General features: G+C 37.5%; 2 protein-coding genes across 10 annotated transcripts; both read left to right on the top strand.

Moving 5' to 3' along the window:
* Window positions 1-1153: 1153 nt before the first annotated feature.
* LOC137035649 (protein FAM124A) lies at window positions 1154-17914 on the top strand. Of its 5 annotated transcripts, none has more exons than XM_067409131.1 (5): window positions 1154-1369; window positions 1872-1910; window positions 4011-4042; window positions 11707-12470; window positions 16073-17914. In XM_067409131.1, the coding sequence occupies exons 3-5, from the start codon at window positions 4027-4029 to the stop codon at window positions 16919-16921; spliced, it is 1629 nt and encodes a 542-aa protein (XP_067265232.1). In that variant the 5' UTR covers window positions 1154-1369; window positions 1872-1910; window positions 4011-4026; the 3' UTR covers window positions 16922-17914. The 5 variants fall into 5 exon arrangements, with proteins under 5 accessions (XP_067265232.1, XP_067265229.1, XP_067265233.1 ...); XM_067409128.1 differs by having other exon boundaries at window positions 11703-12470; XM_067409132.1 differs by lacking the exon at window positions 16073-17914 and adding an exon at window positions 12765-16064 and having other exon boundaries at window positions 11703-12470.
* Window positions 17915-21856: 3942 nt separating this feature from the next.
* Window positions 21857-27532, top strand: serpine3 (serpin peptidase inhibitor, clade E (nexin, plasminogen activator inhibitor type 1), member 3). 5 transcript variants are annotated; one of them, XM_067409142.1, is made up of 10 exons: window positions 21857-22416; window positions 22808-22840; window positions 23235-23516; window positions 23674-23907; window positions 24010-24240; window positions 25510-25708; window positions 25808-25908; window positions 26032-26118; window positions 26770-26853; window positions 27222-27532. In XM_067409142.1, the coding sequence occupies exons 3-10, from the start codon at window positions 23252-23254 to the stop codon at window positions 27269-27271; spliced, it is 1251 nt and encodes a 416-aa protein (XP_067265243.1). In that variant the 5' UTR covers window positions 21857-22416; window positions 22808-22840; window positions 23235-23251; the 3' UTR covers window positions 27272-27532. The 5 variants fall into 5 exon arrangements, with proteins under 5 accessions (XP_067265243.1, XP_067265242.1, XP_067265241.1 ...); XM_067409141.1 differs by lacking the exon at window positions 22808-22840; XM_067409140.1 differs by lacking the exon at window positions 22808-22840 and having other exon boundaries at window positions 23217-23516; window positions 24013-24240.
* Window positions 27533-27970: the final 438 nt, after the last annotated feature.

Genomic DNA, 27970 nt, shown 5'->3' with positions numbered 1-27970 from the left:
AAAGTGGGACACTGCCTAATGTGGGACACCTAAGGTTTAGTGCTTGTAGGTCCCGCATAAATACATAAATGTCAGTGAAACTATAGGTTATCTGAAGCTGTGGTGCCATGTGATCAAAATCACATAGCCTCTCAAATGTCCAGTCATATATGAGACTGTAGCAATCATCATTTATATTTTGCCTTCAAATAAGACTAGGCTATATGTTGAAGAGAACAGTAAAGAATTCTGACTGTGCATTTAATTATTTTCTATATATAACATAACATAGCCTATGAAAATAGTTGCCTAATGTCTTTACAATAAATGCATCAAAACTATCATATTGTATTATTTTTCTGATGATGTTCAATTATCAATCAGTCCATCCATAACCAAGAAGAGAATTACTAACTTAAGAAGATTTTTACTATTCTGCATGAATCAAATGATTTTGGCCTTTTATCATAGACTTTGGCCTTTTCATAGACCTTTTATTATTATGATTATTATTATTATCATTATTATCATTATTATTATCATTATTATCATCATTATTATCATTATTATCATTATTCTTATTATCATCATCAGATTTTGGCCTTTTATCGTAGAATTTTCAGTGTCCCACATTAGGGACACAACTGTCCCACATTAAGAAGCACCAGATTTTTTAGACGACTTGCACTAAGAGCACTAATATGTCTATAATTTCTTTTATGAATGTGTTATCTCCATTTTCTCTTTTGATTTGATTAGGAGACATCCTGGGTTTTTTAAAATGGTATTGTGTGTGAATTTAATGTTTTGGCTACAAATTGCAATATGTCACAGAAGTCTGAAATGCAAAAAATTTCCCACATTAGGGCAATCCACCCTATCTATCTATCTATCTATCTATCTATCTATCTATCTATCTATCTATCTATCTATCTATCTATCTATCTATCTATCTATCTATCTATCTATCTATCTATCTATCTATCTATCTATCTATCTATCTATCTATCTTAATGTCCACATTCCACAGACTGAGTGCGCACTATGTTCGTCTCATGGTCCAGTGCGTAAATACTCGCTTTAGCTGCGTTGTGCCACCTGGGAGCGGTAAACGCACCGCTATTGAACTGAATGAGCGGCGGTGACGCACAAGCTTCACGAACGAACCGGATCAGACAGATTTTGGCGTGTCACTGTTAGCTGTTACTGTCACCCTTAACCGAAGTCGTTTGTCCATCCCCGCTTTAAAAAGTTCTTCGCAGTCATTGTGTGGGCGTTAAAGTGCAGAAGAAGAAGAAAACGGGAGGCATGTGAAGTTACTGTCACTTTCACCAGAGATGAAGAATTCATTGGAAGATGAGTGCGCTGATTCGGGAGCAGAGACTGGAGGGTGAGCGATGATAAAGAGGCATTATTTGCTAAGATAATTACAGAAATAAATAGTATAGCGAATATATTAGATTAGACACCATTGTGCTACAAACAAACATCAACACGCTTAGAAGAATCTGATTCATTAAAAGTGAGTCATTTTGGTGAGGATTCTGATACCTGAGCAGCGCAGGTCGTTAGTAAAAGCATCAGACAGCGCGCTTATTTGAAGTTTTCTCGTTTCGTTTCTACCTCTTTTGGCCTATTTCTTATTTAACCATCTGTTGTTTGGCGTTAACACCCAAGACATCTGGCGCAGAGATTTACTGATGAAAAGTAACTGGAAAGCCAATGAATTGAGCTATTAGTGCATGCTTCTTAGGCTGCTTAGCACAAGAGAGTGACAGACGTAGCCAATATACTAATCACATAGATCTGACATCAGCACGCTACCTGAGATTTAACTCTCTATTATTTCAAAGTCATGTGTGATCTGTACCATCATCATTCTGTGCTTTCAGCTGTGAACGATGAAAAGATGCATCCTGGTTTGTTTATAGGTATGTCACATCATAATGGCTGTCGTGTGTTGTAGGTGTAGGTTCTGCTTTTGTAGGACAGTAGTCTTGGCAGATTGCTTAAATCCTCCATTCTGTAGAACACGTGACCTGATGTGTGTATATAATCTGCTTTGGAATATTATTTCTTTAGATATGCTCAGAATCATTTGTTGAAGAAAATGGCCTCAGCACCTTTCTAATGGTCTTCAGTTCTTCAATTAGCTGATGCATTTATCCAAAGCCCCTTACTACACAAGAGCAACCTTGGGTTCAAGCTCAAATGGTGATAGCTCATCCCTCATTGAGTTTGAACCACAACTGTTAAAATGTTCTTTTTTACCACTAAGATAGATCTAGTTCCTTTAAACCTATCCTTAAAACGTACAAAATTGTATACATTTAAAAATGTATTGTATTTGGTTGAATAATAATTTTGGTTGAAAATAATATGATGGACTCGTTCTTCCCATATTGAATGTTTTCCACATGTAGTGATTGTCTGATTAGGTTTATGTGGTTGTTTTATTGCTGTTGTTGTGTGCCTTATATTCTCATTTAGTTCATTTCCAAAACAGTAACTGACTGTAAACTGCATGAATGGCAGTAGATCAGAGAATTTCAAAAATGATGCTAATGATGCTCAAGAGTTCATTGTTGAAGCGTGAGACTAATACAGATCAATAGAAAATTCACCACTTCTATCGCCTTAATTAAGATGTTCATTATATACAGCACTTATTGATTCAGGATTAGCAAATGTAAAACACATTTGATTCACTGTAATGATATTATCAGCCACATTCAGAGGCTTTTATGATACTTTTCTTTGTATTAACTGTTATATAGAAACACATAAAAGTGTTTTTGCTGTTGAATGTGAAGTATAGACCATAGTATGTACAACACAGATTAAAAGTTTGAGGTTGGTACGATTTTTTGGTAACACTTTACAATTAGGTTCATTAGTTAACTACATTAGTCATCATGAAATAATAATGAAATGCACTTATAAAGCATTTATTAATCTTTGTTCATGTTAATTTCAGCATTTACTCATATATTCTTAAAATCTTGTTAACAATAGTTAATGCACTGTGAACTAACATGAACAAACAATGAACAACTGTTTTTTCATTAACTAACATTAATGAAGATTAGTAAATACAGTAACAAATGTATTGCTCATGGTTAGTTCATGTTAGTTAATACATTAACTAATGTTTAACTAATGAACCTTATTATAGTGTTACCGATTTTAAGTTTTTGAAAGTAGACTCTTATGCTATCATCATTCTAATCATTCTAATATGCTTATTTGATGCTTAAGAAACATTTGTCATTATTATCAATGTTGAAAATATTTGTGCATCTTAATATTTTTGTTGAAACCATGATTCATTTTTTCAAGATTCTATGACGAATAGAAACTTAAAAAGAACAGCATTTATTTAAAATAGAAAGCTTTTGTACCTTATAAATATCTTACCATCAGTTATGATTAATTTAATGCATCCTTGTTAAAAAAAAAAAATTAATTTCTATTAATTTTTACTGTACAGTGCACTATATAACCAGTACAGACCATAACATTACAGCATTAAACATTCAAAATTCAAGTTTAACTACATGGAGTTTCCATGTTACACTGTTCTCATTACCAGAGAAACAGGAAAGACAGCGAGAGAGAGGAAAGGAAAAAGTTTGACCAGAGAGCGATAAAAGGAAAAAAAACGTACAATGGAAAAAAAAATACTAGGTTACTATAAGGCACATGTACATAAGGTATGAAATATTTCAGGTCTTATTCTTCATTTGTTTTTAACCTTTCTCAGCAACTGTTGAGCTGAGAGCATAAAATGTTACTGACACAAAGCAGCTAAAGGCACAATCTTTGATCATAACTTCTGCATATATATATGTGTGTACTATATACACAAGAGGATCTACTTCACACACTATATACCATGACACCCAGGATTGTTTATCCAGATGGAGGACCTTCCTTTGAAACCTTGGGATCCTAAATCACTCTAACAGTCTCTAACAAAAGTCTCTCTCTGTTTCTCTCTCTCTCCTTTCTGTCATTCACTCTCTTCTCAGGTCTGACTACAGTCTTATGTCATCAGCAAGCAGTGAGTACATATCATTTGTTTGTACATTCCCCTATATGCAATTCAGATTAATTTTCTAATAAAACATGTCTCAATCAAACATGTCATAAACACTTTTTCAACTCGTCATATGTGCTTGATGTACTTCACATACCATCCTGTTGTTTTGTGCTCACTGGGGTGTTTGTAAGGGACTATTTGTAAAGCTGCTTTTCGACCAATATATATTTTGGACGCACATTAGAAATTACAAGTGAAAGATTTCAGTCCTTTAAAACACACTTGACAATTGTTGCCATGACAGTGAGATTAGTTTGTTCTAGAAATCACAGCTTGAAGAGCTTCGAGAGCTCTAACACCTCCGCTTGTTTGTGTGTGAGTGCCTGCTTGTGTGTGTGTCTGTGGCTGACCTTTCCCTGTGGCTGTGTTGGGCCCAGTCTGTTTCCCTATGGAGGGATTAATGTCCAATATTAGCCCATTAATCTGGGCAGCAGGAAACACTCCTCCCAGTGACAGCGCAGGAAGCACTCTCTCACTCACCCACTCACATATAGACACACTCACCTACTCACACACACACACTAAAAGACCTAGAGCCCATCAAGGACACCACATAATAGACTGTGTATAATTTACTGAAGAATGAAGAAAAGTGCTTCAATGTGGACTCGGGGACAGAAAATGAAGAAAACAGAATGAGACTGACAGGAGGGGGAGAAAGAGAGGGACTGTTCTCACATATAATATATATATATATATATATATATATATATATATATATATATATATATATATATATATATATATATATATATATATAAATTGCATCTAAAAAAATATATATATATATATATATATATATATATATATATATATATAAGTTTTAGTGTGGATCAGTGTAGTAGAGCAGTAGTCATTTTGAATTCATATTTATCGGAACACCTCCGCATGGAAGGGAAATGTTTTTCACTTTTTCCACCACATTTCCCCTCATTGTTTCTGCATTCTGTCTCTATCTCAACAGTGTGACAATATGCTTTCTTGAAATGCTGCCATGAATAACTGCTTACTGCTGCATCATCAGTCATGTCAGCATTTCATCGCTTCTGCAGCTCATCAGATTTTCTCTGTATCCATGTGCACAACACTTTCCTCTCTATATCTTTGTTTTGTCACATCACTAACAACTTCAGTGTTCTGCATAAACGCAATCCATAGTCAAATGCGTATCCTCTGAAATCTGTTTTTCCTCTTTAGAGCTCTGTACACTTTTCTACAACAACTAAATTTATTGATTTTAATTCAAGTCAAAAATATTATTTAATATCGCTCAGTCAACCTAAGTGCATTATGTTACATCAACAAGATGAAATGTAAGGGGTAGATAAGAGAGAAATAGACACTTAAAGTATACCGCAGGTCACCACTTTATACAGTGTTGGAATGACACCAGATTGGGGTGTATATTAGGGATGGTTAAGCTGGCGCTAAACATGGCGTCTTATTTAATGGTATTGCTTAAGTCTCACACAGCCAAACAGATTACATTCCATTACAGACTCAACTGAGATTACAGATGGTTTAAAGTGATCAAGTCTTATTGCATCTAGCTGAACGCAGAGCTGTGTCTCAGGAAAGATACACAGACACCTACAGACCAGATTTCCTGTATTCAGACATCATTAACATGAGAATATGCTGCTGCATTTTTTATTTATTAGTTGATTTATTAGTAATTTGAATAGATAACTTAAATTATGGTATTATCATTACTGTGTAATAATTCACAAATTATAATTGAAATATGAAACATTGTATATTTTTATTTTATTTTTTATTATCTGTATCTTGTCGTTGTTATTCTGTCTGTACACTGAAAGCTTTTGTCACCAAGACAAATTCCTTGTATGTGCAAATATACTTGGCAATACAGCTTATGATTATAATTTTAAAAAAAAAAGAAAGAAAGAAATTAATAATTGATATCATTCCTCTTTTAATGTGTTTCATTAGTTGTTTGTGCTAATCCTCATACATTGAAAAGATTTTAGGGTTGTCAAAGATTGCAATAGCCACATTATTTGCAGTCAATATTTGGTCAAAATAAATAAATAAATAAATAAAGTGCAAGCATTATAAAATACTGATAAAAAGTGTATGGTCAAAAGATGTCAAGATGTCAAATATACTGTCAAAATGACAGAATGATCAAAACATTCATTTAAAATGGGGAAATATCACAGGATAACTAAAAATTCTTTAAAAAACTAAGAATAAAAAAGTTATTATTCAGTATCAGCCATTAACATGATAAATTGGGACTTGCAAACTGGCCAATATGCCAAGGAAAAACAACTTTTAAAAATAAAACTTCTTTTATTTTAACATTTCCTTTGAATTAAATCGATCAAACAATGTAGAGACGTTCAGTATCTGTGATTTCTCCTCTTAATTGCATCAGTAATAAGTCAAATGATTCCGTTTCCTGAGAATCAACCATGTGTCTGCGGGGCAAAGTGCCATATCATTCACATTTAATTTCTTCCAGCTGAAAGCTTTTAGTAATTGAAATTAATAACTGGATCATATTAGGTCTGTCGTGAGACTGTCTGCATATGTGCATTCAATCTCGAGGTCATACAGTAGAAGAAATATTGTGTGGTTTTAAGTCTGAACAAGTACATTTGCTTAGCAAATATACTGCTTAGTTTTCCTACACTGATCAATTGAAAGGATCCTTCATTGAATGATGTGCGTCAGTTACACCTGCAAGAGTGCAGTGCAACTAGAGAAGTGTGTTTACTTGCGTGAGTGTGTTTTTGTGTGTACGTGTGTAAGAGCATAGCGTTCCCTCGGCCTCTGGTGCCCCCAACCTTAAACAACAAACAAACTGGGACAAGTCCCATGAGTCAGGAGACAGAGTTTGGGGGGGAAAAAGAGTGGAGGAAAAGAAAAAGGCAGGTGTCCATGCACTGCCACTTTCTGCTATATACTGAGAAAAATGTTTGATTCTGTGTTTGTGAGAGCAGCTGGACACTAACTGTGTTCTCAAAATAACATCACAAAGATATCTACTAAGATATCTACAAAGATATCTTGCTGCTATAGATGTCAGCCAGACAGATGAATATACACCAATCAGGCATAACATTATGACCTCTGACAGGTGAAGTGAATAACACTGATTATCTCTTCATCACAGCACCTGTTAGTGGGTGGGATATATTAGACAGCAAGTGAACATTTTGTCCTCAAAGTTGATGTGTTAGAAGCAGGAAAATGGGCAAGCGTAAGGATTTGAGCGAGTTTGACAAGAGCCAAAGTGTGATGGCTAGACGACTGGGTGAGAGCATCACCAAAACTGCAGCTCTTGTGGGGTGTTCCCGGTCTGCAGTGGTCAGTATCCATCAAAAGTTCTCCAAGGAAAGAACTGTGGTGAACCTGGCGACAAGGTCATGGGCTGCCAAGGCTCAATGATGCACGTTGGGAGCAAAGGCTGGCCCGTGTGGTCCGAATTGTAGTTCAAATCTGTAGCTCAAATTGTTCAAGAGAAGTTAATGCTGGTTCTGATAGAAAGGTGTCAGAATACACAGTGCATCGCAGTTTGTTGCATATGGGGCTGCATAGCCACAGACCCATGCTGACCCCTGTCCACCGCCGAAAGCACCAACAGTGGACACTTGAGCATCAGAACTGGACCGCAGAACAATGGAAGAAGGTAGCCTGGTGTGATGAACCACGGTTTCTTTTATATCACTTGGATGGCCGGGTGCGTCGCTTAGCTGGGGAACACATGGTATCAGGGTGCACTATGGGAAGAAGGCAAGCCGGCAGATGCAGTGTGATGCTTTGGGAAATGTTCTGCTGGGAAACCTTGGGTCCTGCCATCCATGTGGAGGTTACTTTGACATGCACCACCTACCTAAGCATTGTTGCAGACCATGTACACCCTTTCATGGAAATGATATTCCCTGGTGGCTGTGGCCTCTTTTAGCAGGATAATGCACCCTGCCATGAAGCAAAAATGGTTCAGGAATGGTTTGAGGACACAACAACGAGTTTGAGTTTGTGTTGACTTAGCCTCCAAATTCCTCAGCTCTCAATCCAATCGAGCATCTGTGGGATGTGCTGAACAAACAAGTCTATCTATGGAGGCCCACCTCGCAACTTATAGGACTAACATCTTGCTGCTGCTAACTTCTTGGTGCCGGATACCTCAGCCCACCGTCTAGTGGAGTCCATGCCTCGATGGGTCAGGGCTGTTTTGGCAGCAAAAGGGGGACCAGCACAATATTTGGAAGGTGGTCATAATGTTATGCCTGATCGATGTATCTATACAAGGGTTTGAAGGGTTTGTTACATTGTGCAGCATTTCTTAGGATTTTAAGAGATCATCAGTGTTGAGATGTTTTTCACATATCATACAATTACAATCGTAAAAGTTTCCTATGAGCCATTCTTTAATTCCTGCTCATGAATATTGAGGTTTGATCTCTGCAATCATAAAACGTCACATATGCCTTTATCACTTTGTTACCTTGGTCTTTTATGTACTTTTCTGCTCAAGGAAATGTGTGTGTGTGTGTGTGCACTAAGGGCTCGGTCTGGTCAAAGGTTCAGTGGAAGGGCAAACCTTATTCAGACGTCCTGCAGGGAGCCAAAGCATTTCTCCAGGGTTACTAACCATCCACTAATGCAACTAATGAGGCCGTACTGTTCACTATACAGCCTGATTACAGAACATGGATGAAAAGATTCCATTCAGTCTTGAGAGCCCATCCATTTTTTTTTTTTGTTTCATTTCCCGCAGTGCTTTCCTTTATAGAAGTCAAAGTTGAAGAAGGTTTGCAGTGACAACTAAAGCGAGAACAAAGCAGAACATGTAACACACAAATACACCTCATAGACAGAAAGGCAAGAACTAAGTGTGTGGTAGACTTGGTAGCAGTGCACAAACTGAGGGAAGTCTAAGGAAATATAAATAAGGGATATACAGTAGGACTTCCCATAAGAAGGACAAATATACTTGGGGGTCCCTAAATATTTTTTAGTAGGAAACATAATGACAACATCAATTTGTTTTAAACAGTCAGCAAAAGGGTAAATGTAGTGAATTAGACATGTTAAAGGGATAGTTCACCCAAAATGAAAATTATACCATGATTTACTCACCCTCAAGCCACCCTAGGTTTATATGACAATCTTCTTTCAGACGAACACAATCCAAGATGTATTTAAAAATATCCTTAGTCATCCAAGGTTTATAATGGTTGTAGAAATAAAGACAAAAAAAATGCATCCATCCAAAACAAAACAAGTAATCCATATGGCTCTAGGGGGTTAATAAAGGCCTTTTGAAGCTAAGGGATGTGTTTTTGTTAGAAAAATATTTTATTATAAATACAAATATATGAGCTTCCGGCAGACGACCGTACACATATTGCACACATCAATTTGGGTGGAAGAGCAACCTTTGACCCGAACGCAATGACGAACGTGGAGGCGAAGAGGAGAGAGCAAAACAAAACACTGGTCACAAATTAGAAGTCTAAAACGAGAAATTTTAAAGAGAAATGTCGGAGGATTTTAAATATAAGAGAAGAGGAGCTTGAGTTTGTTGCCCAGCCATATTTGTTTGAACTGTGAGAGGCATCTAAGCCTACGATACTCAGAGGATTACTCATTTGGCACAAGTCACCAAGGCACGCAGAATGCGCAAGTTGAAAGTTAAATATTAATTTAACTTTAAAATTGATTTAAAGTTTAATTAAATGAAAATTCAATCTATTTTCTAAATGTTTGTTATTGGTCTTTGTGAACAATTCATCCATGTGTGTTTAATTTTTTTATTTTTTTTTTATTTGTATTATTAATTTGAACTTGTAATACAAACCCGATTCCAAAAAAGTTGGGACACTGTACAGATTGTGAATAAAGGAATGCAATAATTCACAAATCTCATAAACTTATATTTTATTCACAATAGAATATAGATAACATATCAAATGTTGAAAGTGAGACATTTTGAAATGTCATGCCAAATATTGGCTCATTTTGGATTTCATGAGAGCTACACATTCCAAAAAAGTTGGGACAGGTAGCAATAAGAGGCCAGAAAAGTTAAATGTACATATAAGGAACAGCTGGAGGACTAATTTGCAACTTATTAGGTCAATTGGCAACATGATTGGGTATAAAAAGAGCCTCTCAGAGTGGAAGTGTCTCTCAGAGGTCAAGATGGGCAGAGCATCACCAATTCCCCCAATGCTGCAGCGAAAAATAGTGGAGCAATATCAGAAAGGAGTTTCTCAGAGAAACATTGCAAAGAGTTTGAAGTTATTATCATCTACAGTGCATAATATCATCCAAAGATTCAGAGAATCTGGAACAATTCTGTGCGTAAGGGTCAAGGCTGGAAAACCATACTGGATGCCCGTGATCTTCGAGGCCTTAGACGGTACTGCATCACATACAGGAATGCTACTGTAATGAAAATCACAACATAGGCTCAGGAATACTTCCAAAACTCTATAGGTCAAAAAAGAAGCCATATCTAAACATGATCAAGAAGCGCAGGTGTTTTTTCTGTGGCAAAGTGGAAAACTGTTCTGTAGTCAGACGAATCAAAATTTGAAGTTCTTTTTGGAAAACTGGGACGCCATGTCATCCGGTCTAAAGAGGACAAGAACAACCCAAGTTGTTATCAGCGCTCAGTTCAGAAGCCTGCATCTCTGATGGTATGGGTTTTTAGAACAACATATGCTCCCATCCAGACGTCATCTCTTTCAGGGAAGACCTTGCCAGACAATGCCAGACCACATACTGCATCAATTACAACATCATGGCTGCATAGAAGAAGGATCCGGATACTGAAATGGCCAGCCTGCAGTCCAGATCTTTCACCCATAGAAAACATTTGGCACATCATAAAGAGGAAGATGCGACAAAGAAGACCTAAGACAGTTGAGCAACTAGAAGCCTGTATTAGACAAGAATGGGACAACATTCCTATTCCTAAACTTGAGCAACTTGTCTCCTCAGTCCCCAGACATTTGCAGACTGTTATAAAAAGAAGGGGGGATGCCACACAGTGGTAAACATGGCCTTGTCCCAACTTTTTTGAGATGTGTTGATGCCATGAAATTTAAAATCAACTTATTTTTCCCTTAAAATTTTAAATTTTCTCTGTTTAAACATTTGATATGTCATCTATGTTGTATTCTGAATAAAATATCGAAATTTGAAACTTCCACATCATTGCATTCTGTTTTTATTTACAATTTGTACAGTGTCCCAACTGTTTTGGAATTGGGTTTGTATTTAATCAATATGTCATAACGTCATCTTCCGGTCAAACAACAGACTTCTCTCTGGTGATGTATTTTGGACTTCTCCAATCATTTAGTCCGGTTAAACCCCACACCTTTTTTTATGATTGACTGCAATCTTTCATTCAGATCCATCCAATTTAACAACCGATGGATAGAACCAAGTCTCCAACCTACATTTTCCCATAATCTGTTTCGCTTGGATGTTTTTCACAATACAGAAGAAAAGATGTCACTACATTGTTTCATTGGAATTAATTTATTGTGGATCATTAATTAATTAATTAATTAATCATTTATGGATCATTTTCTTCTTGTCTCTCTATCCACCCACTTCTTGTTATGTCTTTCTGTTAGGTGATTTGTCCATGGGGGACCTACAAGACCCTTTCCTAGTTTCTATCCACATCATCACTGACCCTGGTCAGGCCAAAACACTCCAGCAAGCTGCTGATCAGGTCCTCTCCTGGCTCCACCCAGATCTTACCCTCTTCAGGGTTTCAGAACGGGCAGGTGGTCTCTCTCGAAAGCCCAAGGTCCGCCTACAGCGCATCACTGAACCGCCATCACACCAGCCAGCCTTGGCCGTCATCCTGTTTCTACAGGATGAATATGGAGGTGAAGAGAGTCTTAAACGTCTCCACAGTCAGCTGAGATGCCCACCATGGCGATACCACCACACAGAGCGTGTGAATGGGCGAGGGCTGTTACCCCTTTCACCAGCCAGCCAGGACTTTGTTACTTTGGCACCAGGCACACCACTATGGGCGCTTCGCCAGGTACACTACGGCAAAGAGATTGTGCGCTTTACGGTCTACTGTCGCTACGAGACCTACACCGAACAGGTGCGTCTGTACAGGCTGCTCCTGCGCCGAAGGCTTGCCCAGAAGAAGGAGGATTTCTGCTTCTGTGTGGTCTACTCCAATCCTGAAACAGAAATCCAGCTGTCATTCAAGCGGATGCCCCGTGGCCAGAGCCCCGCCCCCACTGAAAATGCAGTGATGGAGATTCGAGTGAGGGATGTCGGTGAACTTGTGCCACTGCTGCCACGCCCCTGCACGCCCATCAGTGACGTCCGCTGGCAAACCAACGATTATGACGGGAACAAAATATTGCTTCAGGTAAGACAGAGAATATAGTATTAGAAAATTAACTTAAAGTAGCTTTTTTTGTCTAACAAGTATATTTGAGGTCCTAAAAAGTTTTACGACATGTAAATGGAATACCATATACTGACTTCTTTTCATGAAATGTCTGCAGTTCTAGAAAATGTCTAAACAATATGAGCAGAAGTGTTGGAAAATGATGTTTTATTAACAAAGTTCGAGAGGAGCAAGTTAAGATAATTAATCTAATTAGCACAAACATTGACAAGAGGTATAAATACCACAGACTTACCTCTTTTCATTTGACAGCTTATCAGAAACCCTCCACCACCCCATCTCCTCACTTCTAGTTCTATCTATTCTTACTACAACCAGGGGGAGTACTCTGGGTTCGGGCTGAAATTTCGAGGTCCCCTCCCCCAGGACAGCATGCCAAATATGCATAACTTTCACTCAATTTAATTATATGTACATGTGAACTTGTGAAATATAGATTCAGAAAGAAAATGTATGAATCCGACAGTGACATACTATACTCCATATATTTTACATAGCATTGTAGTCAAGAGTCTATGTGGAATAATTGTACTTTTATAAAGTATTATCATTTTTTCACACCACAGTATTGTTGAAATGAACTAGTGAATGCAATAAGGTGAATAAAATGTAAAAAAAAAACCCTCTTTCCTTTATACGTTTCAAATATTTATATATTATTTATAAATTGTAACCTAAAATGTTGATTTAAAAAAAGCTCATGACATGCATCAACTAACAATACACCTTTTGAAAACTTTTACCATTAAAAAAAAAAAAATAATGTTTCGTTGAAGACTTCCCAGCAGGACACTACTTTTCCCACAATCCTAGTATTGATCTCCACAAATCAGATAAGTCACTGTTACCATGGAGATGAGAATCATTGCAAACAGTTGTGGTGACTTTTGCAAGGTGAGACTAACTAGATAACGACAGCCAAATGTTAGCTAGCTGCCTACCTAACTTTAGTTAATATGAGATGCAGTAGTGTGCAGTGTTAGGCTACACAATACAGTTGATGCCTTGCAAGCAGAGTCGTGAATCCGTTTTTAATTAGTGGTTTCCTGAGATTACCTTCAGTGATTGGCTCATATTCTTTGCATCACTTGCAATGGTGCCCTAAGGGTGTTTTTGGTAGAAGCCAGCAAACCAAAAATTAAAAAAAAGTGAAGCAGTGTGTTCCCTTTGCTGTCTTCTCTTTCTGAATCATTACCTAGCTACAGCAGTAAACAACTGCTGCTAATACTTACACTGATGACAATAATACAGTGTGAATGCCAACCAGAGGGGCATGAAATTGAATTCAGGTTTAAACGACTCAATTAAACTAAGCATTAGCACTTAAAGGGTTAGTTCACCCAAAAATGAAAATTATGTCATTAATTACTCACCCTCATCTCACAATCATTTCCTTCGAATCAAAGGTTTGGAGCGCGTATCAAACTGCCACAGTCATGTGAACTATTGAAGTTTCAAAACACTTATGACGTAACAAATCCTCATTTACGGAAATCATGGGATTTTGACACTCTGAACCACTTATTCAAAACAAATGATTCGTAAAGCTTTGAAACTCGCTGAAAGTCGCTATTTTGTTATTTTTGGCACACAAAAAGTATTTTAGTCGCTTTATAATATTAAGGTTGAACCACTGTAGTCACATGAACTGTTTTAAATATGTTTTTAGTAGCTTTCTGGGTATTGAAAAAGGGAGTGTTATTGCTGGTGATGCAGGCCTCACTGAGCCATCGGATTTTATCAAAAATATCTTAATTTGTGTTCCGAAGATGAACGAAGGTCTTACGGGTGTGGAATGATATGAGGGTGAGTAATAAATGACAGAATTTTCATTTTTGGGTGAACAAACCCTTTAAATTTAGTATACTGCAGAGTTGCATACAGAAAAAAATTATATAAAAACAGCAAGATATCTCAGAAATAATACAAACTGATTTTTAAAACGTGTGTCCTGGTTGGGATCCAAACACCTCCAGCCTGTTTGTGTGTGGAGTGTATTCAGTGTAAAAATTCTAAAACAAACCTAAAGACATGCAGCTAAATGAACTAACATACAAACACATACAGGTCAATTCTGCCTGACCTGGATTAGCTGCGATCAAAGCAGGTTTGGCTCTCGGTCACAACTACAGCTTTATTACTAATCAACCCCTGCTGGTGCCAAATGGCACAGGGAGGATTTCAAGCGTAATACACATTATCTCTCAAATGAATATGCTCAGTTTAACTGAGTACAGACTTATAGACAAACTCTCTCACTTTACTAAGTCTCCTCAGAATCTGTGGACTATATAGTATATAGACTAGTCACTAGCAAATTCAGCTATGCTATCACAGAAATGAATAAATTATATAGAAATGTACCGTTTTACTGTATATTTGAGAAAATAAATATTAGAGAAGACCTTTTTCAAAAACAAACAAAACTTTTGAACAGTAGTGTAAATACATTAAAAAACTGTCATTTTTACACTTCAAAATTTCACACATGTATTTCATTACATTTCCTTGTCAGTGACCATTTTGTTTACTCATTTGGTGCTCAGTGAGTGTGAATTTGACCCTGCTGGGACCCATGAGGAATCCCCAGAGTGAAAAAAGAACATATAAACTATTCTGAGAGGGAGATATAGCACATAAAAAAAAAAATGAATAGAATGGCAATGAGAGAAAAGTATGAATGTGGAGAACGTGGGAAATGTGTGAGTGGAACAGTGAGAAAAAGTGGCACAAAGAGGCTCAATGATGGATGGAAAACCAAAAGACCTAGAGGAAAATGATCGAGGGAGAGGTAGAGGGATGGAGGGAATGTGCAGTGAGGTGTGAAGCAGAAAACAGTGGAACTTTGTTACCCTCATGCACACACACTCACCAATGCTTAGAGAAATTTTCCTCTTTTCCTCTCTCACTCTTTCTCTCTCTCACACTCCACAGGTGTACAGTTACCTTATCGGATCCATATTCCCACATTGTGTTTTGTTTGGCTGTTGCAGGAACATGGCTCCTTTTTCCCAAGATGTTTTTATTTAATGTCAAACTATTATGATAGCTCACTGCAGAATCATCCTCCTTGTTGTTCATCATTTTGCCATGTGAACAGTCAAGATTTAAAGCAGCTGGTATTCAACTAGTTTTGATTTAGGACCCAGATTTTACATTTATAGATCATCAAGTGGCAACCCAATGTATTACATAAAAAAAGTAAAGAAAAATGTCAAACATTGAGATTTATTAAATTGCCATGCACTGTATAGGCCCATCAACATTCAAAATTATTAACACAACACAACACAAACCACATTGTCATTGTTATATTTATCCTTGTACACTACCATTCAAAAGATTTTTTAAAGTCTCTTTTGCTCACCGAAGCTGTATATATTTGATTATACTGTGAAATCTTAAAAAAAAATTCACCATCATTACTCCAGTCTTCAGTTTCACATGATCCTTCAGAAAGTGTATGTCTGCATTTTGTTGTCAATATAGTTCTTTAAATGAAGAAATTAGGTTGCCTGCTAATTGCAAATAATTTCATGCTCTCATTTTGACTTTGTCAGGTTCAAGGTTCACGCTATTACCGCAGACATACCATTGCAAAGTTCTTTCACCTTCCTCCTGAAGATCCTCTGGTCACTTCCCTTCCTCCACCAGAGCTGCCCCCTCCTCCACCTCCACCCTACGGTCGCGGCCCTGCCTCCTATCGGAATCGCCGTTACCACCGGAACTCCTCGTGTTCGAGGAGCCAGACCCTTCCGTCTCCTGTCACACACGCCTCCAGGACATCTCCACCGACGCTGTGTGATCAGGAGGGCCGTGTGGAGAGGCCCCAGAGGGATGTGGAACTCTTTCGGGCTGGATGGACAGGCCACCGCACTCAGTCCCTCTTTTCTCTGCCTACAGATGAGTCCCGCTCCTCGTGTGCCTCTCCGTCAAGCTTCCGTCCTCGCTGCTTCTCTTCCATGGCTGCTCCAATTTTCCGTGTCAATGTCGATACGCTAGTGGGAGCCGAGGAGACAGATGTGGACACGGGACAAACCATCAGCGGCAGCTCTGTGGACCTGTCGGTGGTCTCAGGTTATTCCCATCCACAGCTGAGGCCCCGTCGAAAGGCCCCAGCCCCACGGCCCAAGTCTGCTCCTCCGACAGATGGAGGTCTTGACTTTTCTGAACTGACCTATAATAACACCTCCTTCTCTATAAGACAGACTCCTGTGCCGTTTAGAACACAGAGCGTCTCTGCAAAATCCACACCTTGTGTAGTACACAAACCCCAGCCAAAGAATGTGTGTGTCTCACAGCCGGATGCGTTGCAGAACAGAGGACAGCAGAACAGCAATGGTATCACAACAATAGATGACTGTAGTCAAGAAGGCACTGCGGAGGATGAGCAAGAATTTTATATCTGACACGTGCAGGACACTCATCTCATAAACATGTATGCAGGCATTTGGGTAAGAAGAGGGAGATTTTGATGTCTTTTATAATTGTTAGCTGTGTATTTAAATGTGGAAAACCCTTAAAGTGAAAGATCATCTTAAAATGAGATAATCTCATTTACTCATCCTAATGTCGTTCCAAACCCATAAGACTTTGATTCATCTCTGAAACACAAAGTAAGATATTTTAATGAAACCTGACACGTTTCTGTCCCTTCCATTGAAGGTCCAGGTGACCAAAAGATCTAAAAGGTCACAAAGGTGTTATAAAAACTATATATTTTAAAAGCTTTGTTCTATAGCAAATATATTTTATTAGCAACAGGCCATGCTTAACAATGTGCATTCATAATGAATGACTTTAAGACTTAATAAAACTGTCTTTTATTTGTTGTATGTGGTGATATTCTGTAGTGTTTCATAATAGTTGTAATAACAAAAGAGCATTTGCTTATGTCAGAGAACTCAATGAAGAATAAAACTCTGCCACCTGGTGGTTGAACATGGCAACTACACAGGTGCTAGACACTTGTATTATGCCACATCACAACATTATTAGAGAAAATATTCACTTCTCTACAATCTGTACAGTTTCACTATTTGTTCTGTATGAGTTTAGGAAATTGTTTTGTTTCTTGCCTGAATTTAATGCTTTACATTATTATGCATTTTAAATTATATGTAAATACTTTGTTTTAAATACCTCTGTCAGTGACCGAGATTTCATTAGAATGACTTCTGTGCAAAATATCAATGATTATATGGATAGACAAGAAAAAAAATCAAGGAATTCATTAATGTCTGTGTTTACAAATATAAAGTAATTATAATCTTTGTCATTTCATGGTGTGAATTACTTGCTACTGATGTGATGTAATAAAACCAAATAATTATTATGTTCATTATTGGGGTTAGCAGCTGTTTTCTGGAGAAAATAATAAATACATTGTGGGAAGTTGCTACTTCTACTACGATTGGTCCTGTTATAAATTATTTTACTAAATTTATTGCATGTCATCCCTAATGTGACCAAAATGTTCATCTGGTAAAACACGGGAATCAAGATATATACTTCATGGTAAAGAAATATGTATGCCTGTTAATCATTATTAGCTAATATTACACAATATGATCTGATTCAAATACTGGTTGCAAATATGATTATTGAGTCATGTAAAAAAAATTCTCATGTATCCCTTCTATTTCGTCCACCCATGTACATTTCTTTTTTTCTTTTCTCTTTTAAACAAAACATTAAGTATTTTAAGTGAGTGAATTTTCATCTCACAATTCTTTCAAGGCATGGTTCAATGTAGGGTCAAAGGTCAAATATGTTTTCAACAGTCCACACCTTCATGTTCCACTACATTCATCTAACCTGTAACAAGACAGACATGCCCGGGTTTCGTCCTTGTGAGTGTCCTTGTGAGTTGCCCCTCTCTCAGTGCCAGAACACCCCCCTCCCCCAACTAATCCCATGAGCGTACCTGGCACATCGCTACGGCGATACCGGCTCTCAGTGCTACCGCGCTCCGGCACTGGACTGGGAATCTGTTAATCCGGTCCAGCAGCCACAGAGCTATGGAAATAGGGCAGGAGAGGTGAACGACAGAGAGCACTCACCAAATATCACAGAGCTTCAGTTCCAGTGCTCAAATCTCGGACAGACCCTGCTAGAACATAAGTCACTTCTAATAAAGTTAGTTCCCATGAAGCAGTTGTAGATTAAACATGTGGGATCACACAAGGTTACAGTGCCAGAATAATCAGTCAAGAATAATTATAATCATAATCATCATTATTATTATTACTACTAATACTACTACTATTAACATATTACCTACTATCACTATTACTACTACTGCTACTACTAATAATAACCCATTAGCTACTATTAAATTCTAATATACATTAATAATAATCATAATTATTGTTATTATTATCATAGGTAACACTTTATTTTACAGTGCCATAGTTACACGTTGCTACATGTACTTACTATAGTAATAACAGTAAATTATGCATAATTACAAGTAACTAACTTGTTATTAAGTTATTAGTTGTAGTAATAGTGCTGAAATACAATAATGTTATTACTAGTATGAATATTAATATACATGTATTATTATTAATAACAGAATAATAATGCACTAATAATAATAATTGTTATAATTATTAATAGTTATCATTATTAGTAGTAGTAGCAGTGCTCAAATATAATAATTTTATTATAATAATTACTAGTATGAATATGTATTAATATCAGTTAGACTCCATCAAATGCACACTTCAGATTCTTAGCGGAAGTAGTAGGTCATCCGGGGACTTTTAACCTTCTGTTTTTCAAATACACTGTGTCTCAATTCAGAGGCTGCATCCTTCGAAGGCCGCAAAGGTTGGACCGAGCATTATTAAATGGGATGGCCTAGCCTAGGGTTTTTTGTTGTTGTTGTTGTTGTTGTTGTTTTTTTTGTCGCCTCATACAACTATGACAGCTGCCATTGATGAGTGGCAGTAACGTTTGTACTGGACTTTTTAAAAGTTATATTAAACTGACTGAAAACAAAACAGGGTTCGAACTGTCTAAATATGCTCACCATGGTCCATTTCTGTCTATAATAAAGAGTATAAACTATATGTAATCTCATCTTAAGTCAACTTTTGAACGACTTGAAGGTTTTTCTTATTTTATTTTTACATTTGTATCATTTGAGTAAGCTGAAACCCAATTGCATTTAAAAGTGTAATTCGGCAATTTCTCTCAAAAAATAATTGTGTCGTCACTGGCGTGCAATGATTTCTGGAGGCAAGGCCGTGAAGGATACATCTGTTGTATTCTTTATTGCACAGGAAATGAAGGATGCATTTGGAGGCCGCATTTGAAGGAGATTTTGAATTGGGACAGCCTTTGTCACACCGCTGTGACGCAATCAGCCTTCGAAGGATGCAGCCTCTGAATTGGAAGCAGCTATTCGGACATACTACTCTTTTGCCGTACTGTTTTTTTGCATACTATGTAGTAGGGAAGTATTCGATTTCGGATTCAGCATAGAGTGTTTTTGCTGCGGTGAGCAATGTAGCCAGTCACAGTCAAGTTTGTTGATCACTTGAATGCAATGGCCAATCAGGGGTGTTTAATTTTGTTTGTTCTCGAATGTAAATAAGACACAATGTAAATAAGTTGCAGTGTAAATTTGTGCAGTGTTGACAACTTCATTGATTATAACGGAACTTTGTGAGACCGCAATGAACTGAGAAGAGTGACAACTTTTAGTGATTATAAAGTGCTTTCTAGGCCAATTACATGCTGAAAATTTTCAGAAGTGACATTCACATATAAATGCAGGTTTCATTCTCGAAATTGCAATGATTGACACATAGCACGGGACAAAAATGTCAAAATAGATGGCCTACGCATTAAGCAATAAATGCAGACTAATAGATTGATAGAAAAATATTTGAATTTCCATATCAATATATTTGAAATTCTATTCCAAATTATGTGTAAAAGTAATTACTTGTAAATAATCTTAAATGTCTCACTGTGCATTTCTATTCTTGCTGGAGCTGTTGCTTACACATTACATCTGCACTTCACTTATTTCAGAAGCACCCTCAGTGATTTGATTCTGAATTGATAACAGTAATAATTATACATACATGATGATGATGATGATGATGATTGTTGTTGTTATTGAATGTTTTATGCTCATAATATTTTTGTGCTTGATATTAATTTGTCACGTGATGATGCCTGTGTCTCTCCCACTTGCCCCTGCCTCTATTTTTTTTTTTTTTTTACAATCCTTCTCCACAACATATTAATTGTGAGAATGTAATGCTGAATTTATACGTCCAGGCAGTATATGTCGAACATTGATATTACTCCCATTAGGATTGCCTAGTTGTAACGTTTTCACAAAGGACTAAAGAGAGTGTAAAAATGGTAACATTTAAGACATATTTTTCAATCTTTTAATGTTTTAGTCCATCAATAGCCTATTTGGCCCATGAGCAAACCTTCTGTATTCAAAAAATGTTTTCATAGCTAATTTTAAATATCTGACCTTCAAGATGAAAGAGGAGTTGTTTACTTCGGCCGCCATTCCTTTGGGTGCATTGTCCTTGCTCAAGTGACCGTGACTTTCCCATCGTCGTTTCCCATCTTAAAAATTCAAATTCCATGGACGGAATACTGGAATTAAAGAATCTGTCTTCTCCACTGACTGCTGCCAAGTTGGCTGTACTAATTAACATGCTTTCTGATGGGCACAATCCAAATACCTGATGCTTACTGATCATTTCCCGGTTGCAATTTACCATGGGAAAAAGTGTTTTCAATCTATTAGGGTCATTTATGGAAACTCCAATTATGGTGATCTGACTTTGACAATGTGAAAATACAATAGTTAAATATAACAATTTCTGAATGTTATAAAGCAAACAGGATTGTTTTAAAATATAAAAAGATTTTCATGTTAGTGACCCTGTTCAAAAGTTTAGTGTCTGTAAGATTTTTTTTTTTTTTTTTAAGAAATTAATACTTTTATTCAGCATTAAATTGAACAAAATTGACATTAAAAAACTAAATGTTATTCTTTTGAAATCAAATAAACTTTATTAATCAAAGAAACCTGAAAAATAGATGTATATTGGCTACCACAAGGATATTAAGAAGCACAACCTTTTTAATTGATAATAAAAAGAAATGTTTCATGAGCACCAATTCAGCATATTAGAATAATACTGTATTTTGATCCAATAAACACACTCTTGGTGAGCATAACAAACTTATTTCAAAAACATAAAAAAAAAAAAAAATCTTACCAACCCAAACTTTTGTTACAAATAAACAATTCAAAATAGGTTCGAAGTGTTTAAAAATAGCAAACATAACTGGTTAGACAAATGGCCAAGCACGTGCAGATGTTACCAGTATGGTAAAACCTCATAACCTGCATTACATGAAAATTGCATCTCATGCAGAAATGCTGATGCAGCATGTTTACCGTGAGTTTCTGTGTGATAGCTGGGATGACATTTTTTCACTCTATCAAAAGAATAAGCTGCTTGTGTAATGACTTCCTCTCTTTATTGTGTGTGTGTGTGTGTGCGTGTATGCGCGTGCGTGCGCGCGCGCGCCTTCTTCTCGAGTGCGGATTTGTTGGTCGGGCACATGCCTCCCTCTGCCTGGCTCCTTATAGTGCCGGGCGGGAGGCAGGAATTCTGACCGAGTGGTACGGACATCGCCGCCAGAGACCACAAACACGGAGCTCTCCCTTTAAACAAGGTCTCATGATCGACAGCTCTTTCAATCAGTTATCCTGGCGTGGAGGATCAGGGCGAACGCACGTCCTCCTACAATTAAAGCAAAGCGCGTGAGTGACAGTGACAGTGGAGCTGAACATCAGTAGAAGAACCGGAGCAGCTGACACTCAAGGAATCTACAGAGGACGAGCCGGCATGTACGAAGATTTCTTAAATATTTTAATTCAGTTATATACTTTTAATTAAATAGATTTTGATAACCTGTTTAAATGTAATAAAGATTTCTGTTCAGATAAATAACTATTTCTGTATTGTGGTTCACGCTGTGTAAATTTTTCATTGCATTAATTTTGTTTTAATTCATATGAATGCTGTGGACTTAAAGGGATAGTTCATCCAAATATGACAATTTTCATCATTTACTCACCCTCATTTTGTTCCAAATCTGATAAACGTTAAACATTATAGAAGATATTTTGAGAAATGTTTCAGTAGGCCTATTTGTTTGTCCGTACATTGGAAATCAATGGTCTTCAAAACGGTTTTGTTACCAACATTCTTCAAAATATCTTTGTTTGTGTTCTGCAGAAGAAAGTCATAGAGTTTTGGAATGGCATGAGGGTGAGTAAAGGAAGTCAGAGTTTAAGATTAACCAACTTAAAGCTTACAGAGTTTCAGCTGCTGAAAAGTGGGTGATAGTGGAAATGTATTTTTCATTGATCGTCATCATTATAAAAACACTTTAAAAATCATTGAACAGCTCTTTCAGCTTACAGCCTTGGCTAAAATATACCAAATAATTTCACCAAATTATACATTATGCTGTTTGGTAACTTTAACATTTCTTGATGCATGTGGCAACATCTATGGTTTCATGCTCACAAATGTAATTTAGTAGTAATTTAATCAAGATAAGGTTTACAGCAAGTTAAGTAATTTGTAGTAGATTATGAAAAGTAATATATTTTATATGAAATAGATTTGTAACTTTTTCCAGTGTATGTAATGTTTGCAGATTTTGACCTGTTGATCATGCATCAGCTGTCTGTGACTTCCCTGTTGGTCTGTCTGTGGCTGGTGGAGCGCTGCCATGGCAACAGTAGCTTGGGAAACAGCCTCAGTGATCTACACACACAGTTTGGCGTCAGCCTCTACCAAACACTCGCAGAGACAGAGAACAACTCCAATCTGATCGTGTCTCCAGCCAGCGTCTCATTGTGTCTGGGTCTTCTGCAGCTAGGTGCCAGGGGGAACACTTTAGCACAGCTTGAGGGAACTCTGGGATATGATGTCAATGGTAAGAGTAAACTCTATTATTGCTGAACTAGCAACACACTTGTATGTTGGTGTCCTAAGTGTTGCAAAATATGAATCAGCAATGCCCTGACTACTTGCCATTGTCCAGTACTTGAAGACAGTTATGATGATATAATGATACAACGGTGTCCTCGTAGATGCTCGTGTACAGGACATTTTGTCTCGGCCACAAGGAGACCTGGGCAATTCCAGTGAGGGGGTGCGGCTTCAGCTTGCCAATGCCTTATTTGTCCAAAGTGGTGTGAAACTCCTGCCAGAATTTATCCAGCATGCCTTGGGATGGGGTAACAGTAGTCTACTGAGTGTAAACTTCAGTAATCCCAACCACACTCATAGTCGGCTACAGCAGTGGGCACGTTACCAGAGTAAAGGTGAAAACGAATTATTGATTTCCATTAAAAATTGTTTTATTATGACGAGACACATGATACTAGTATAGTTTTTTAATTATTTAACTGTTATGCTTTCTAAAGCAGATGACCATCCCCAGACAAGAGAGGAGCAGCTTCAGTCCAGCGAGGCCCAGGAGGAATCCTCCGGGGGAGACAGTTTGCTGCACATAGCTCTTCTGAGCACGGTGGTGTTTCATGGTGCCTGGCAGAAACAATTTCTCTTCACTGAGACTCAGAACCTGCCCTTCACCCTCTCAGATGGCAGCACTGTCAAAGTGCCGATGATGTACCAGTCAACCGAAGTCAATTTTGGTAAGGGAACGAACAAGACAGACACGAACCAACCGACATTTCCATGTGGGGTTCTGATGGACTATAACCCAAATGGGGCCCAGCAACATTTGTCCATCATCGTGGGCCCCATGTATGTTAGCCCATGTTAGTGGGCTCTAAGTGGGGCCCATTTAGATGTTCATTATATGGGTTCACTTGGGTCCCAAATGGGTGCTAATAATGGGGCCAAGGTGGGCTACACATTAAAACCCTTATGGAGCCCACATGGGTGATCACATTGGACCCACAAATGGCCCGATTATGTTGTTTGCTTTGTTCTGCTTTTGTGAAACCACAGATCCCTTGACATGCAGGTGATAGTGTCAAAGACTATAGAATAACACAAGACGTGTCACTCGTATTGTTTTGAATTGGAAAAAGTGTAACGCACAATATGGCGGAATAAGTCCCGCCTTCTAAATAAGAGCCAATCGCCGACTGGTAAAGTCCTCGCGTCACTGCAGTGGCCATTAGAAGCACCGGTTTATATAGAAACTGTCAGACGCGCGCCTCCGAAATGAGGCACAAGAAACGCGCATTTAGGTCTGCGCATGCGCATTAGTTCGATCCAGCATAAAAGTACAGGTTTTTTGTCATGATTCGAGCGTTTGGAAAAAAAAATTGTGAGACAGTTGTTGTCAGATTTCATTGGTGATTTCAAATATGAAATTTAATCGAAAGCTTGGCAAACAGCTTTGGAGCTGCATGATGCCCAGGATGCCCGGGAGGCATTTCAAAGATGGCCACCGAGTGAAATGACTTGTCTTAAAGGGACTTTGATGGTGTTTAAATGGTGAGAGTGGGGTGACCGTTTTCTTTTTATTATTATTTAAATGAGAATGCGGAAAGAAAGAAAGAAATTTTTTATTATTTTATTATTATTTAAATGAGAAAGAAAGAAAGAAATACTACTACTACTACTATTATTATTATAAATACAGTCTATTATAGCCCAAATGTGGCCCACTGACCCTCAAATAAACAATAATGGGCAACCAAACATGGGACCCACAACTTTAACCAAGCTGAAGGCCACATTCAGTCCATTAAAGTGCCTACTTTGACCCCATGGCCAGATGACGCCCATAAAACCCAGATGAAACTCCTGTGGGGCTCACATAGACATGTTGGCTGGGCAGTTAAATTGAAGCCTATCAATCCATTGTTCTCTTAAGAATCATATTGGAGGTTTAATTTTTCTTTTTTTTAAATGAAATTTCCCTCGTTTTACCTGTCCACCTGTCTCAGGACATTTCCGACTGCCTTCAGAGCAGGAATACACTGTGCTGGAGCTGCCATACCTGGATCGTTCACTCAGGCTACTGGTGGCGTTACCTGGTGACCGGAAAACCCCTCTGTCACAGCTGGAAAAGCAGCTCACGGCCCGTGCTGTGGGACTGTGGGATACTGGATTAAGACGCACTAAGATGGATATATTTATGCCTAGGTAAAACAAACAAAAAAAAAACTACACATGAAAAATGATTTTATGCAGTTGGGATTCAAAATGAATAATACTTATATCCAGGTGTTGTGTGTATTTCAGGTTTAAGATGCAGAGCAGGTTCAATCTGAAGCCTGTTCTACAATCTCTCGGTATCTCTGATGTCTTCAGTCCCTCAGCTGCTGATTTCAGAGGCATCTCTGGTAGGAAAGTGCGTCTGAAAACAGATGCTGAGAATATAAATAATTGCAAATATCATCAGTTGAAATCAATGATTGCAAGTTTGCTCACTCTGTGAAGATTAAATCTGTTTACTATACCTGCAGATGGGGAAGGGCTTTTTGTATCAGAGGCTTTCCATGAGGCAAGAATAGAGGTGACAGAGGAAGGGACAAAAGCAGCTTCAGCTACAGGTATGTGATATTTTTTTGCTGAAAAGGATTAGTAGGGAACTGAAAATAAGAGAAATGTTTAGGAATACCTCTAGATATGAAGTTCTGTCTGTTTAATGTTAATGAAGACTGATTATAGAATTGGAGATATTGCTGTTTCTAAAAGAGGAAAGTCACACCTGGAAAGTCACGATAAAGTGGAAGCAGTGGCAGATCTTACATCCAACAGTGACAGATTATTGGGAAAAAAAAAAAAAAAGTATGACGCGGACTTCTATGGGTTGCTGAATGGATTTTGATGTCATCAGAGAGAAGTCTGTTGTTTCACCTGAAGATTACGACATTTTGTCAAAATACAAGGCTGAATTATTCATAGTGAGATCATTGACATGCACTGATAAGAGGACAGAAGCACATCTGTATGTTAATGACAAAAAGATCATTTGAAACTGATTATTGTAATTAATTGACACCCCTGTTTGTTGTTGTTTTTTTACTTTAAGATGTGTCTGTTTTATATGCTCAACAAAGCTTCTCCCTGGGGTATGTGTGTGTGGGCCTGCTTGAGAATCAGTTGTAGTCAACAGATGGGATATAGTTGAATAGTCTGTTGAAGCTGTGAATCCACTGGGAAATAATGACAGAGTTTTCTTTCTCTATCTTTCTTTTTAGCAATGGTGCTATTGAAAAGATCCCGTTCAGCAGTGTTTAAAGCAGATCGACCATTTCTATTTATCTTGCGACAGATTAATACAGGTAATATTAGAAACTATAATTAGCATTCATAGCTTTTTTTCATATTTGATCAAAAATACAGTAAAAACTGTAATATTGTGAAAAATTATCATTTAAAATTCCTATTTTGATCTATTTGAATTATTCCAGTCTTCAGGGTCACATGATCCTTCAGAAATCATTTTAATATGCTGATTTGCTGCTCAAGAAACATTTCTTGTTATTATCAGTTGAAAACAGTTTATGGAAACTGATTTTTTTCCCCACACAATTCTTTGATGAATAGGAGAACAGCATTTAATTGAATAGAAATCTTTTGTAACAAACATCTTTAGTTTAATGTATCCTTGATCATTTTGAAATTTCATTTGTGGGCTTTCATTTCACAGGTTCGTTGCTGTTTATAGGTCGAGTTCTGAATCCAGCTGAGATGTCTTGAGAAGATCCATGCAATCACAACTGCTTCATGAACTTTATGAACACACACACAGAGGACACTTGGCAAAATCATACAAATGTATATTAACTCAACACACCCCTCCTCCCTCATGGTTGGGGGGTCAGAGGAATATTTGAGGACCGTTAGGAGGGTCCACTGACACTTCAGGAAGAGGGACAAGACATTTGTACATATCTGTAAATAAAATTTTATTACATCAGGGTTTTTTGCACATCACAGCGTCTGCTGTCATTTTTTCCCCCTCTACCCACAATAAATTTCCTCATTTCTAATGAAAATGTTTGGTTAGCATCCATTACTGATTCAGTATTCAGTTGATATGGCAGTTTTTTTTTTATTATTTAAACCAAGGTTCTGTTTTCACACATACTGAAAAATGTAAAAAGGCTGTATTGAATGTCAATGTGGCTTTAAGATGCAAAAACATACGATTGCAAACTCACATGGGAGTTAAACTTCTATGGTTTCAAGAATAAGAGCTCCGACCATCAAGAAAACACGGTCAATGTTAGTCACGAGTCAAAAATACCAAGAGGAATAGACTAAAACTTGACAAGACAAACACTTTATTGCATTACCTCAAACATCCATAACAGATAATTATATTTTAATTATACTTTTGATGGTCTCAGATTGGGAGCTCACAACACTACTAATGATGAATAACTCTGGGAGTTT

Source organism: Chanodichthys erythropterus, chromosome 14 (genome assembly GCF_024489055.1).
Source record: "Chanodichthys erythropterus isolate Z2021 chromosome 14, ASM2448905v1, whole genome shotgun sequence".
NCBI lineage: Eukaryota > Metazoa > Chordata > Actinopteri > Cypriniformes > Xenocyprididae > Chanodichthys > Chanodichthys erythropterus.
Note: the sequence above shows the minus strand (reverse complement) of the source record. Positions and strands in the feature narration are given on the sequence as shown.

Bases quoted from the DNA above. Each gene is read 5' to 3' on its own strand.
- LOC137035649 (XM_067409128.1), top strand. From the start codon at position 1,336: ATGAGTGCGCTGATTCGGGAGCAGAGACTGGAGG. The intron at 1,911-4,010 runs GTATGTCACATC...CTCTCTTCTCAG, and splicing joins GCATCCTGGTTTGTTTATAG to GTCTGACTACAGTCTTATGT. The intron at 4,043-11,702 runs GTGAGTACATAT...TATGTCTTTCTG, and splicing joins TCTTATGTCATCAGCAAGCA to TTAGGTGATTTGTCCATGGG.
- serpine3 (XM_067409139.1), top strand. From the start codon at position 23,225: ATGTTTGCAGATTTTGACCTGTTGATCATGCATCAGCTGTCTGTGACT. The intron at 23,908-24,009 runs GTGAAAACGAAT...TGCTTTCTAAAG, and splicing joins GGCACGTTACCAGAGTAAAG to CAGATGACCATCCCCAGACA. The intron at 25,909-26,031 runs GTAGGAAAGTGC...CTATACCTGCAG, and splicing joins TGATTTCAGAGGCATCTCTG to ATGGGGAAGGGCTTTTTGTA.